Genomic DNA, 12,869 nt, shown 5'->3' on the forward strand with positions numbered 1-12,869 from the left:
GGGGAAACAGTGGAAACAGTGTCAGACTTTATTTTTCTGGGCTCCAAAATCACTACAGATGGTGACTGCAGCCATGAAATTAAAAGACGCTTCCTCCTTGGAAGGAAAGTTATGACCAACCTAGATAGCATATTCAAAAGCAGAGACATTTGCCAACAAAGATTCATCTAGTCAAGGCTATGGTTTTTCCTGTGGTCATGTATGGATGTGAGCGTTTGACTGTGAAGAAGGCTGAGTGCCGAAGAATTGATGCTTTTGAACTGTGGTGTTGGAGAAGACTTGAGAGTCCCTTGGGCTGCAAGGAGATCCAACCAGTCCATTCTGAAGGAGATCAGCCCTGGGATTTCTTTGGAAGGAATGATGCTAAAGCTGAAACTCCAGTACTTTGGCCACCTCATGTGAAAAGACTCATTGGAAAAGACTCTGATGCTGGGAGGAATTGGGGGCAAGAGGAGAAGGGGACGACAGAGGATGAGATGGCTGGATGGCATCACTGACTCGATGGACGTGAGTCTGAGTGAACTCCGGGAGTTGGTGATGGACAGGGAGGCCTGGCGTGCTGTGATTCATGGGGTCGCAAAGAGTCGGACGCGACTGATCTGATCTGATCTGATCTGATCCCGAAGTAGAATGGAGAAAAGGGCCCTCAGGGGTGACTGCCTACTGCATCCTGGGCACCGTCCTTTTTCTTGTCACTTCTCTCTCAACACCCATGGAATGCAGAGTCGTCAGCCCTGAAGAAGAGATGTAACAGATTGAAGTACAGTCGTCCCCTGGGGTCCACAGAGCACTGGTTCCAGGATCCCCACAAATACTGAAACCCTGTGAGCTCAAGCCTCTTTATTTCTGGAACCTGCACACCACCTCCCATATACTAAAGGTCATCTCTCAGTTACTTATACCCAATACAGTGTAATGCTATGTAAATAGTTGCTGGTACAAGTTCAAGTGTTGCTTCTTGGAACTTTCTTTGGGGCGGAGTCGGGGTTTTTGTTTTGTTTTGTTTTGTTTTTTCAGTACTTTCAGTTCACAATTGGTTGAATTCACAAATGCAGAACCAGGGAACAGGGAAGGCCGACTGTACAAGAATGTTGTGGCCCAGGGATTCTCAGGGTAGGTGGTGGGGCCAGGTTTGTTTGATTGCGAAGCACATGCCCTTTATCTACCCTTGGTTCTCCGACCTAGGTGTTCATAGCAGCACCTGGGAGCATTTAAAACCTGTCAGTTCCTGAGCTCCCTCCCAGACCAGTGAAAGGAGCTGCTCCGGGCCTCAGGTGTTCCGGGCCTCCCTATCCAAAGGTAGGTCAGCTGATGCGCAGGTATCACTGAGGACCCACCCTGGTCTCCGGGCTGCAGGGGTGTGCAGGAGAGGCTTTTGTTCTCAGCCCTCCCTGAGGAGCCTCCTCCCACCCAAGACTGAGGCCTCTAAATGAAGCAATTAGAGCTTGACTCCAGATGGCGTAATCAGATGGGATCACAGGATGCAGACCAGGTGTGACCAGGTGTGGGTGGTGGCCAGCGAAGGCTTTCACCCATCTCACAGAAGCAAGGAACCGTCAGGACACCTCACTCAGCCAAGTGGACTCCCAGGTTGGGTCTGTGAGCAAGATGCTGCTGGCTTAGCTGATGAAGTTGCTTGAATGTAGTAGTGATTCCCAGCAGTGAGGCCTTGGCTGCATTGTCACTCACACCCCATCAGATGTGGTTCGAACAGGTGCTGCAGCCCCAGAGGAATCAGCTAAAAGCCTTGCTTTTCAGAGTGTCCCAGGCAGCACTCTGCCTGCTGTTTTAGAAGCAGTCACAGGCCTGCCCGTTGCAGCCTGGCATTCAGTACCAAAAATGGCACTAAGCATTCCCAAGAGTATTCTCTGGTTTCTCATGCACCATTTAATACTAAGTAAATGGACATAAAGAGCTTTGTGAGGAAGTTTGAATCCAAAAATTGAACATTTCATTCAAATTCACTGTCCCTTTAACCCATGCTACTTAACACAGGACACATCTAAAGGCAAAATATTCCACAAGCATTTGCAGGCCTTCATGTTTCCTTCGTGTGTCAGCCTCATGTGACATGTTCCCATTGGGAATCAATCAAAAAGTTAAATGAATTCCTCAAATCTTATATAACATTTGAGGATTCCTTTCCTTTCTTCTCTTTTTGCAGTTGTATTCCCTCCAGCCTGAGTGTAAGTGGGAACACTGGATGGTCCTATGTGCCCCTTCCCAAGCCCACTGGTGCTGCCATGTCAGCTAGCTGGTGTCTCCACAGCTCAGACAGGGTTGATGACTTCCACTGGACTGTTAGATTGGGCTCATTTGGTTGGGGCCTCCTTCACCCAACACTACAAGAAAGCCTCATGTCAAATACTGGGCATGAACAGAAATTATAGGCTCATCTTTCTAGAAGCTTGTGGCTGTTGGAAGGAGACATTGTTTTTCTTATTAAGGCTCAAATACTTAAATTGCAAAATAATTCTGTTATTGCTTTTTAAATTAGTTTTTAGACACCCTTTTTTTAAAAAAATATGAGTGAGATGGGGGTGAGCAAGAGCGCCTTTGCTCAGATAAATCGCCGGCTCCGAGCAGCACCCACTCTGGCAGACTCTGAGGCATTAGAAGATGAACCGGGCAGAAGAATCTCCACGAGCAATGCTTTTTATGTAGCTATCAGCAGGTTCCTTAATGGTTTTATAACTGTAAATGCTGTCTATGCACTACTGAGTGGGAGTAATGAGCATTAGTTAAAAGAGGCAAATGAGAAAAAAAAGTAAACCAAGATATTAAGTGCTTTTTTTTGTTTCCTGGCTTTAAACAAGCCACTCTGCTGCAAACCAGTGATCCTACCTTTTTTTTTTTTTTTTCGGCTAGGTTAATAAAAACAAGAAGTGGCGTGAGCTGGCAACCAACCTAAATGTTGGCACTTCGAGCAGTGCAGCAAGCTCCCTGAAAAAGCAGTATATTCAGTACCTGTTTGCCTTTGAGTGCAAGATCGAGCGTGGGGAGGAGCCCCCGCCGGAAGTCTTCAGCACGGGCGACACCAAGAAGCAGCCCAAGCTCCAGCCGCCATCTCCTGGTAAGTGGGGGCGCTGCAGCCGGGAGCCCCTCCCAGGCTCTGAGATGGCCACTCAGCAGAGCAAACAGGACACACTGGGGTCTGAGAGAGGGGAAGGGACATCCTGTCTTCTCTTGTTCGTTTAACTGGACCCCATTAGCAGTGCCTAAGGGAAGGAAGAATGAACTGGGGATATTGTGTTTCTGCTCTGCACTTTGAAGGTGCCGATCTTTTGCTTTACCTTTTCTAGTCAAAGTAGACTTCAGGTTCTGAGTTATATACCTTAATTCCTTATACAGTTATTTTTAAATATCCCATCTAACTATCAAAATGTCTTCCCATTAACCTGTGCTCATACTGGAAATGCACCCTGCAGATTTAACAGCCAGCTTCCACCAGCTCTGCCTCTGTCGGAGATACTCAGATTTGTACACAGCAAAATGAAATTTGGACCTCATATTTAATGTTCCCTGCCAAGCAAGTTTTTGCTTGTAGCGAATTCAGCAAACTTTCATGATAAAGATCTGTATAGCCCTGTTTCTGCGAAAGTGGAGTCCAAATTAGCTTTGAGCTAGAGGTCAGGAATCTAAGCAAATACTGCTTGGGAATAATGGTGATTCACTTGAATTCACAGAAGCAAAATCATAAAAATGGTACCTGCCTTCTCTGCTGTCTCTCCACTCAGCTGTTGGACACCCTGCCGTCCTTTCGGCTCTCCTGATGGCTTCTGTTCTACTGTTAGCATTTCAGATTTGAAATTACTGAATCACTGTATTCTGATAAATCCAATATTGAAGATGAGAAGAGATTTGAATCATCCTAAGTTCTGGGTGACCTCACTTAAGTTAAGTTTGATCATTCTGTGGTCTGTTTCTGGCTGTGTCCAAGCCCTGTGTTGGTCACACTTGCACACACTGTCCTGCATATGAAGTGGCTGATTGTCCCTGCCACATCCCCCAACACTGTTATGCAGTCAAATGATCATAGCCAGTATTTCTTGAGCACTTAGAGTGTGCCAGGGCTTTCCCGTTTAATCTTCATATGAGCCCTGTGATACAGATACTGTTCTAAAACCCCTGAGAAAACCAAGGCACATACAATCTCAGCAGACTGGCCCATTGTTGCTAATGAGGGGGAGAACCAGGCTTTGATCCCAGACATCTGGCTCTAGAATTAGAGAGCCAGGTGTACCTACCACACTTTGTGCTTACAGCAGTGCTGTAATAGGTAAACTGTTCACACAGAAAGTGGTACCTGTGAGCCAAAGAAAGGCGTTGTTTCTCTTTTAATTACTTGCTCTAGCTGATATCTGGAGGGCAATGCTAATATCTAATCAAGAGATCTCAAATAAATACTTTTAAGGCCCAGGGTACATGTGTAATGAGCACACCTCAATATAGATCTGTTGGTTCTAAATCCAAGTAGAGAAGTTCCTCTCTCTCACCCCGTCCTTAAAGATCCACAGACTTTTCCATTTATGGTGGACTTTAAAAACTGTGAAATCTAATTTCGAAAATCTCACAACATTACATTCAGTTCACAGAGTAAAACAAGCTGCCTCTGAACAGCTCTGAAACTATTTTTCCAAAATAAAAACCCAGTAGGGTGTAGGGACCAAAGTGGTGATGTCTGCAAAGATCTAAAGATATATTTTATTTGCCAGGAAAGAACTCATGTCACTGAATGGTCTGTACTTCTGTATGGAGAATAGCTCTCCCAGTGTGCATCAGCTTCAGTGCAAGAAATCCTGCTGAGGTATAGACACTTCAGAAAGTACAGGGCCTGTGCTCTGAACAGTCAGCTCTTTCCTCTCCCCCCACTTTATTTTAAACTATGATTTTTATGGCAACATTATCGCTTTAACTGCACAAAAGAGCTCGGATTGCAGGCGCACCTCTGATAATACATTCTTCTCAGTAGTCCAAATGGAGCCCGAGTCTGCGAAACAGGAAGCGGGAGGAAAGCTTCCTGAATTTAGCCGTTCAGCCAGTGCACAGCCTGGAGGGCATAGTGCAGGGTACACGGGGCCAGTCTGCCTGGCTCACGTGTTGTGCACACCGCTCAGCAAGAGGACAGAAACGTGGACCAGGCCGTGGGGCAGTGAGTAACGCCAGCCTCTCAACCAAAAGCCAGGCGTTGCCTCCAGCATTCCAGACCTATTATTAAGGAAAATGTTTCTGAAACATTTATTGTCAGAGAAGGGAAACAAATAATTTTATTCCCAAACCTTTGCCATGTTAGAGCCTTATATACTACAAAAAATTTTAATTGATTTTCAGCCAAAATTTGTGTTCCTTAAGTCAGGTTTTTTCTCATAAGAACCTAACTGTAGCTTATTCCTTACGGATACATCCAGGCAAACAACTAAAAGATTCCTCAGAAACATTCTAGATTCTTTTTTCGAATGTTCATTCTGAACCAACTTAAATCCTAGATGCTAATGACTTAAGGTCATCCCCCTGTGTTCCAGTTCGGATGTGATACGGCTGATAAGATTTGAAATTCAGTCCTGTCAGCCTCTGAAAGGTGTTGCCCCTTAGCCCTGGAGCCTTCACCCTGATCTTCACTGTCAAGTGGCTGTGTGGCTTCTCACCCCAGAGATCCAGGTTGTGTCTTTGGGTTCTAGAGCAATTCGACCAAAGGAAGGCTCCTAAATGAAACCTGAGCAGGGCCTGGGGGTGCAGGTGCATCTCTGAAGTCCTGGCGGGGCTCTTGTTATAACTGTAAAAGTTAGTGAAGATCTAATGAACAGCCACAGGGGTCCAGGGCCTTAGCTGACTGTAAGCTAGAGTGGGGTAGGGGCAGGGTAGGGAGGGGACCCGGCTGGGAGGAATGGGTGGCGGGTGGTGGGAGGAAGCTCCACTTTCAATTAGTAAGTCTGTAACCAAAAACCCATCCATCTTTGCTGGCAGGTGGCTGACTGAATTTCTATTATTAGCTGACAGGTGATGTCACAGAGCCTGTCATGGATCCAACTAGGGAATCCTCAGTGGAAGATAAATGAAAAAGGGCTCAGGTTATAAACAGAGGTGCCCTCTGGGTGACCTCTGGTTGCCGTAGACCTGGGACTATCAGCTATGCCTCATCTCCCTACCCTCCTTCCTGCAACCCCAGCCAGAACTAGGGCACCGGGTCCATGCTGTGTAAATTATCTTCCCAGCTAGGAGTCTGGCCGTTCTGTCTGAAGTGTGTGAATGTACTTAACCTTCAGTAACCTTTCCATTGTTTACTTTCCAGTATACATTTGTAGCTTCTGGCAAAAGGTAGGGATATCCTAGAGAGCCAGCCTGCTCTGTTAGCAGCTTCCAGAGGTTGCATTCTTTTTTTTTTTTTTTCCCTGAAAGGAAAGGAAAACACACTGGCAAGAGGGGAGAATATTTCCTTTTTTTTTTTTTAGCTGTAAATGTGAATACTTGTAAATAAGGGCCATTCTGAACTCACGGTCTTGTGAGCCGTGTTCCAAGGAAGCTGTGCTGGCTTCTGCACAGTCTGCTTCTTGAGTTTAAGAAATCAGTTATTTCCCCTGCCAGTTCTGTGGGGCAGTCATGTCTGTAGGGTTATCCTTATATATTTGTAAAAGACTCTTACTTCTTTCTTTCATTATATCTACTTTTTAAATATGCATTTTTTGGTGAAACTCTGGAAATGCATACTTGGTACACAAATATAATAAACTGAATTTGGTAAAACTCTGATCTGGTTTAGAAGCATGAGTTGGTAAGTTTTTATTTTAAGGTATCTACATCTAAGAAGGTATCTATAGTTGAAGCTAGTCTTCCCTGATTCACTCTAGTCCTGTGCACCCAGGGCAGGTGTTATGGAAAGCACCCTCTGTTGGCCAGTCCTCAGTATTCATTCCCAACCAGGCCCCAACCGCACAGACATGTAGGGTCGGCTGAGGCTCTCTGAGTAGAAGTGATAGACCCCATTTCTTACTCACTCATAGCGCACTCTGTGATCTCCAGGGTTTGTGTAACTCAGTTTCCCCTAAAGTAAAGTGTGGTAATTGTACAGTTCGTTAACTGTAGATAATAATATATGCAAATTGTTGTTTATAAGCAACCAGCAATCCTATTTGTTAGAATTCTGAAAGTATTGTGTGTATGTATGTGGGCAGAAATTCTTATCTTTTTCTATCAATTTGATAAATTCCAATGGTAGGAAACAGCACACAATATTCATTCAATTAGTATTTGTTTAATTAATAAGTGAAACCAATACCTATCTAACACCTAACATGCTAAGGACTATGATCAGTGATAAAGCAAGAGCCCTTAAAATATTATGTTTTAAGGTGGGATTAATTTTTTACATGAATCCTACTTAAGTTTTAAAAAGATCTGTTCAATACTGGGCTCGGTTATTATAGTGTAATTATAGTTAAAGCAAAGTCTTATTACTCTGATAATGACATTCAGTTCAGTTCAGTTGCTCAATCATGTCCGACTCTTTGAGACCCCGTGAATCGTAGCACGCCAGGCCTCCTTGTCCATCACCAACTCCCGGAATTTACCCAAACTCATGTCCCTCAAGTCGGTGATGCCATCCAACCATCTCATCCTCTGTCATCCCCTTCTCCTCCTGCCCCCAGTCCCTCCCAGCATCAGGGTCTTTCCCAATGAGTCAACTCTTCGCATGAGGTGGCCAAAGTACTGGAGTTTCAGCTTCAGCTTCAGTCCTTCTGATGAACACTCAGGACTGATCTCCTTCAGAATGGACTGGTTGGATCTCCTTGCAGTCCAGGGGACTCTCAAGAGTCTTCTCCAACACCACAGTTCAAAAGCATCAATTCTTTGGCGCTCAGCTTTCTTCACAGTCTAACTCTCACATCCATACATGACCACTGGAAAAACCATAGCCTTGACTAGACGGACCTTTGTTGGCAAAGTAATGTCTCTGCTTTTGAATATGCTATCTAGGTTGGTCATAACTTTGCTTCCAAGGAGTAAGCGTCTTTTAATTTCATGGCTGCAGTCACCATCTGCAGTGATTTTGGAGCCCAAAACAATAAAGTCTGACACTGTTTCCACTGTTTCCCCATCTGTTTGCCATGAAGTGATGGGACCGGATGCCATGATCTCAGTTTTCTGAATGTTGAGCTTTAAGCCATCTTTTTCACTCTCCTCTCACTTGCATCAAGTTTTTTAGTTCCTCTTCAGTTTCTGCCATAACATTAAAGAATTCTAAACCAATACGACTTGTGTAAATAACAAATTATTTCATAGCTGCAAAAACTACTGTTACTGACAGCATAGACACATCCAGATGTGGGAAAATGATACAAAGCTCATTATTAATTTGTACCGTTTCTTTACAACTTAAACATTTCTCATTGCCTAAGACCTCGATAATTTTTATGTTTTTCTAAAACAGCACAATAGTCCATCAAATTGATAAAACAAACTTTATGTCCCATTTTTCCTTATTCTTAGACATTCAGATTATCTCCATTATAAACAACACTAAAGTAAGTTTTCTGTCTAAAACCTTCTTTATATTAGATGATTTTCTTGGGATAAATACCCAGGAAAGCATTTACCCAGTATTTTACAGCTCATATCTGAAGTGCGTTTCCAAATAGTTTAGAAAAAAAAGCTTTTACTGATTTTCACCATAAACAATGTAAGACAGTTAATTTTGCTGCATCGTTACCAGCAATGGATATTGTTACTCTCTCTACATGAGATGGTGTCCTATTTTTCTTTCCCTTTAAAAAAAAAATAACTATCAAGGATGAGCTCACTTGATAACCTCTAGTTTTCTCCCCATTTTTTCTTGGTATCACTACTATCAGCTAACTCAGGATCCTTGCAAGGTCCACAGACCCCCCAGTCAACTGGCAGTAATTCGATGGCAGAGGTTCCAGGTGACCTGAAGCCGCCTACTCCAGCCTCCACCCCTCATGGACAGATGACCCCAGTGCAAGGTGGAAGGTATGTTAAAAGATCTCTGTGAGCCATACAAAGTTAGATTTGTCTATCTTTTAGTTTTCTGGAGCAGACTTTAGAGAGAGAGAAAATGGTGTTCTCTAGTGAGTCTTTAAATATTGACTACCACTCGTTTCAGTCATATAATTTACTTTGGATGGTGTTCCCATGTACACAGATTTCAAGGTTGGCTTATTTTCTGGATCAGCGTTTGCAGGTGACTAATGCTCTGTGGTTAAGCTTTCATGTCTCTCATCTCATCAGAAGCAGCACTGTCAGTGTGCACGACCCATTCTCAGACGCAAGTGAGTCATCGTTCCCCAAACGCAACTCCATGACTCCAAGCACCCCGTACCAGCAGGGCATGAGCATGCCAGACGTGATGGGCAGGATGCCCTATGAGCCCAACAAGGACCCCTTTGGGGGGATGAGGAAAGGTAAATGCCAAGGGCCCTCTGCGCAGGGTTGGTCCAGAGGGCGTTCTCCATCCTGTGACTGACTCACTGACCCATTCGAGACGTACTGGAGCCCCACTCCACAGCCTACTAAATTTCCAGCCGTGAGGAAAGTACTTAGCATCTCTGTGCCTCGGTTTCTTCATCTGGAAATTAGGATAATAAGGGGTCATGAAGAGGAGCTGAGTTAATGCACATAAGTACAGGCCTTAGAAGAGTGACTGGTACATATTGTAAGCAGAGGTGCTCTTGATGCTGCCCCAAGTCAGCATCAGGCTTGTCTTAAGGCATGGGCTGGGTGCTAAGTTGGTAAACCAGACAGGCCCTTGTGGAGCTGACGGGCTACAAACGAGATAAAAAGTAAGGTAAACCACGTATATGTGACTGAAGATGGTTTTTGACAGAAGAAAGGAAACAACCAGGAAGAAAGGACACAAAGAACAAGGGCGTGGTGGCGGGGGGAGGGGGGTGGCAGTCGTGGAGGAGGGGCCTCTCCTTGGGAGGGAGGGCGGACAGGGTCTCTGGGGACGCAAGCAAGGGGCAGGCGAGGGGCGCTGAGGCAGCAGTGAGGCTGGTGTGCGTCGGGGGTGGAGGCTCCTGGGCACAAAGAGCCGAGGGCCGTGCTGAGGACGTCCAGGCCCCTAGGTCCAGAGCCTTTCCACTTCCTGCATGTGCTGACGAGTTTGGGGTTTTTACTCAGGAAGTGAGGTGACTGGGTTTTTGTTGTTGTTGTTAAAAATAAATGAGTAACTATCTGGACATTTATGGAGAATGTATTGGAGACAAGTGAGGGTCAAGTTGGGGAGACCATTGTCAGAGTCCTCAGAGAGGTGAGGAGTTGGGGTGAGACCAGCAGGGAGAGAGAATGGAACCACTCAGTATATGTGTGGGGAGGGGAGGGTAGAAACAGCAGGACGTGCCGATGGATTGAATGTTGAATGTGGGGTTAAGGGAGAAGAACCAAGCGATGGTGACTGAGAGGTGGGCAGTCAGGCGACAGAGGGAGGTGAGGGTAGCTGTCACTGCCTGTGGTGTGGACACCTGGGAATGAACAAGACAGAGAGGAAACCAAAGTTCACTGTAGATGTCAAGGCAGTGAGGGGTAGGCTGTGTGTCTGGAGCTGGGCAGAGCACTGTTATTGGGTGTAATCTTGGAGAACCAAGCAGAGAAATGGCATCAACAACTGTAGGACAGACGAGATCCCCGAGAGCTCTCACTGACATGAGCAGACACCCAGGCTGGGCTTTTCTCTTGCGTGTGTCAATCCCCTGCGGTCACTCGGCCCGAGACCGCAGGTCTCTCAGCCTCTGCCCTCTCTAGCTTCTCCACTGGCACACAAGCTCTACATGCTGTTGACATTCTTCCTAATGCAGCAGAGTCCTGTGAAATTGAGGCATGGTATGACTATTTCTGAAATACATACAAAAAAAGTAGTGAATGACATTTTTATGGAAGTATTTATTCTGGGATCCCTTAAATAATAGTGCCTTTACATGAATTTTTTGATAACATTGTTTTAAGTAGAGACAAGCATAAAGCCCTAAAGCCTTGGTTTTGACAAGTATTATGGAGGAATGAAATGGCAACCCACTCCAGTGTTCTTGCCTGGAGAATCCCAGGGATGGGGGAGCCTGGTGGGCTGGTGTCTCGGGTCGCACAGAGTCGGACACGACTAAGCGACTTAGCAGCAGCAGCAGCATGGAGGAATGAAAAATAAAAAAAGAATCTCAAAAATTTAAATGTTGGGCACATTACCATTTAATTAAATGAAATTCTATTTTATATGTATTTCATATACCCGTTACACAAAACAAGATAATCTATAGTTTTTCCTTTCAAAAAGTTTGAGCTGCTTATTTCAGGTATAGATTTTTCAAAACATGCAATAAATCCATAAGCTCAGAAATTCAAGAGCTTTGTGAATGTTGGAGTTAACTGTTTTCCTTAGTGGTATGAGATGCTAGAAAGAATGTGTTGTTGGTGCTGTTGGTGGTTGTATAATACCTTTAAACTCTGAAAATATGACAATAACATGGAAAAATAATTATGCTTTGGAATCCAGTTTCAAAGTTATGGAAAACTATTCCAATATCCTATTATGCTATATTTGACAGCATGAGTTCTATTTCTTTTGTCTCCTTATGCCTATATTTTTTTAATGAAAATAAGTGTGGTGGTGAAGAGGAGATGACTGGATTACCTTGCTCTAGGTACCAGGTAGCTCTATAGAGTGTTTTCATCCACTGTGTAAATGATACAGTGGCTCGGCGAGAGCCCTGTCTCACATTTCCCCCATGTATTTCAGCTTACCTGCTATCTTCCACTACTGACATTTTTAGTACCGAGTTAAAGCAGGTAAACAGAAAGCCCACAGGAAACAGATTTTCTTACAGCCCTACCCCTGTTACAGTAAAGTTTTCCATCCTCAGTTCACCATATTCTGTCAGTGAACTTGGTGGGGCTCTAATTTTTTATTTAATGACCAACATCAGTGGATATCACACCTGTTGTTGCTGCTGCTGCTGCTCCTGTGGTTGACCTGGAATGTGGTGGGATGGTAGATAAAAGAGCCTCCTCTAAGACCCAGAAGCCCTGAGTAGCCTTGGCCCTGCCTGTCCTCCTGCCTGCCTTCCTCACCTACTCACTCATTCATCACTGATCGAGGAATTGATTGATTGCTTGCTTTTAAGTAAACAGTAAGTGAATATTTATATACTGTTTAACTTAACAGTATATAGTTTGAATATTTATTAGTATCCACAGATACAATCCTACTTACTCTTTTTAATGCTCTAGTAATTCATGGTTATTTCCTAATACTTTGTTATTATAAATAATGATAACAGTGATTATTGAAGTATAGCTAGCTGTTTTTCACACTTGTAGAGTGTTGCTGTGAAATAGATTCCTGGAAGTAGAATAACAGAATCAAAGAATAAGAATTCTTATTTTGTTTACTGAGTACTATTTGTAACAAACTTTCTCCCCTGTTTAATTTGTACTGTTGTAACAAACTACCCCAAGACTTAGTAGCCTTAACAACAGCACTCAGTTATATCTCACAGTCCAGTGGTAGGTGGGGCGGCTCTTGACTCCACATGTACTCAGCTGGGACTCTGAGGTGGTGACTGTCATCCGAAGCCTGGTGGAGAGCTCTGCTGAGCGCAGGTGCCACCTGAATGGCTGGTGTCATCCGGAGGCTGGCTGGGAGCTGAGCTAGAGCTGTTGACAGGGACCTCCTCCTGGGGCCTTTCCACGGAGCTTCTTGGGCGCCTGGTGCCATGGGAGACAGGCTCCAGGAAGGAGTACTCCAGGAGCCACAGCCTCACTTGCAGTTTCTTACAGCCCTCTGCCATATCACATTTGCCAGTGCCCCAGTGGTCAGAGCTGGTCATGACATGACCAAGCCCAGCCTCTCAATGTATGGGGATTCC

At 44.7% G+C, this 12,869-nt stretch overlaps 1 protein-coding gene across 8 annotated transcripts in view; it reads left to right on the forward strand.

The window, feature by feature from the left end:
- ARID1B (AT rich interactive domain 1B (SWI1-like)) overlaps nucleotides 1-12,869 on the forward strand; it is a 422,452-nt gene that overhangs the window by 393,185 nt on the left and 16,398 nt on the right. For all 8 annotated transcript variants that reach the window (XM_010840865.1, XM_010840862.1, XM_010840858.1 and 5 more), the window contains 3 exons: nucleotides 2,869-3,073; nucleotides 8,847-8,985; nucleotides 9,244-9,416. In XM_010840865.1, the coding sequence (XP_010839167.1) occupies nucleotides 2,869-3,073; nucleotides 8,847-8,985; nucleotides 9,244-9,416 (517 nt within the window). The remainder of the gene's footprint in view (nucleotides 1-2,868; nucleotides 3,074-8,846; nucleotides 8,986-9,243; nucleotides 9,417-12,869) is intronic.

The sequence above is a fragment of the Bison bison genome, unplaced genomic scaffold, assembly GCF_000754665.1.
Source record: "Bison bison bison isolate TAMUID 2011002044 unplaced genomic scaffold, Bison_UMD1.0 scf7180017864148, whole genome shotgun sequence".
Lineage (NCBI taxonomy): Eukaryota > Metazoa > Chordata > Mammalia > Artiodactyla > Bovidae > Bison > Bison bison.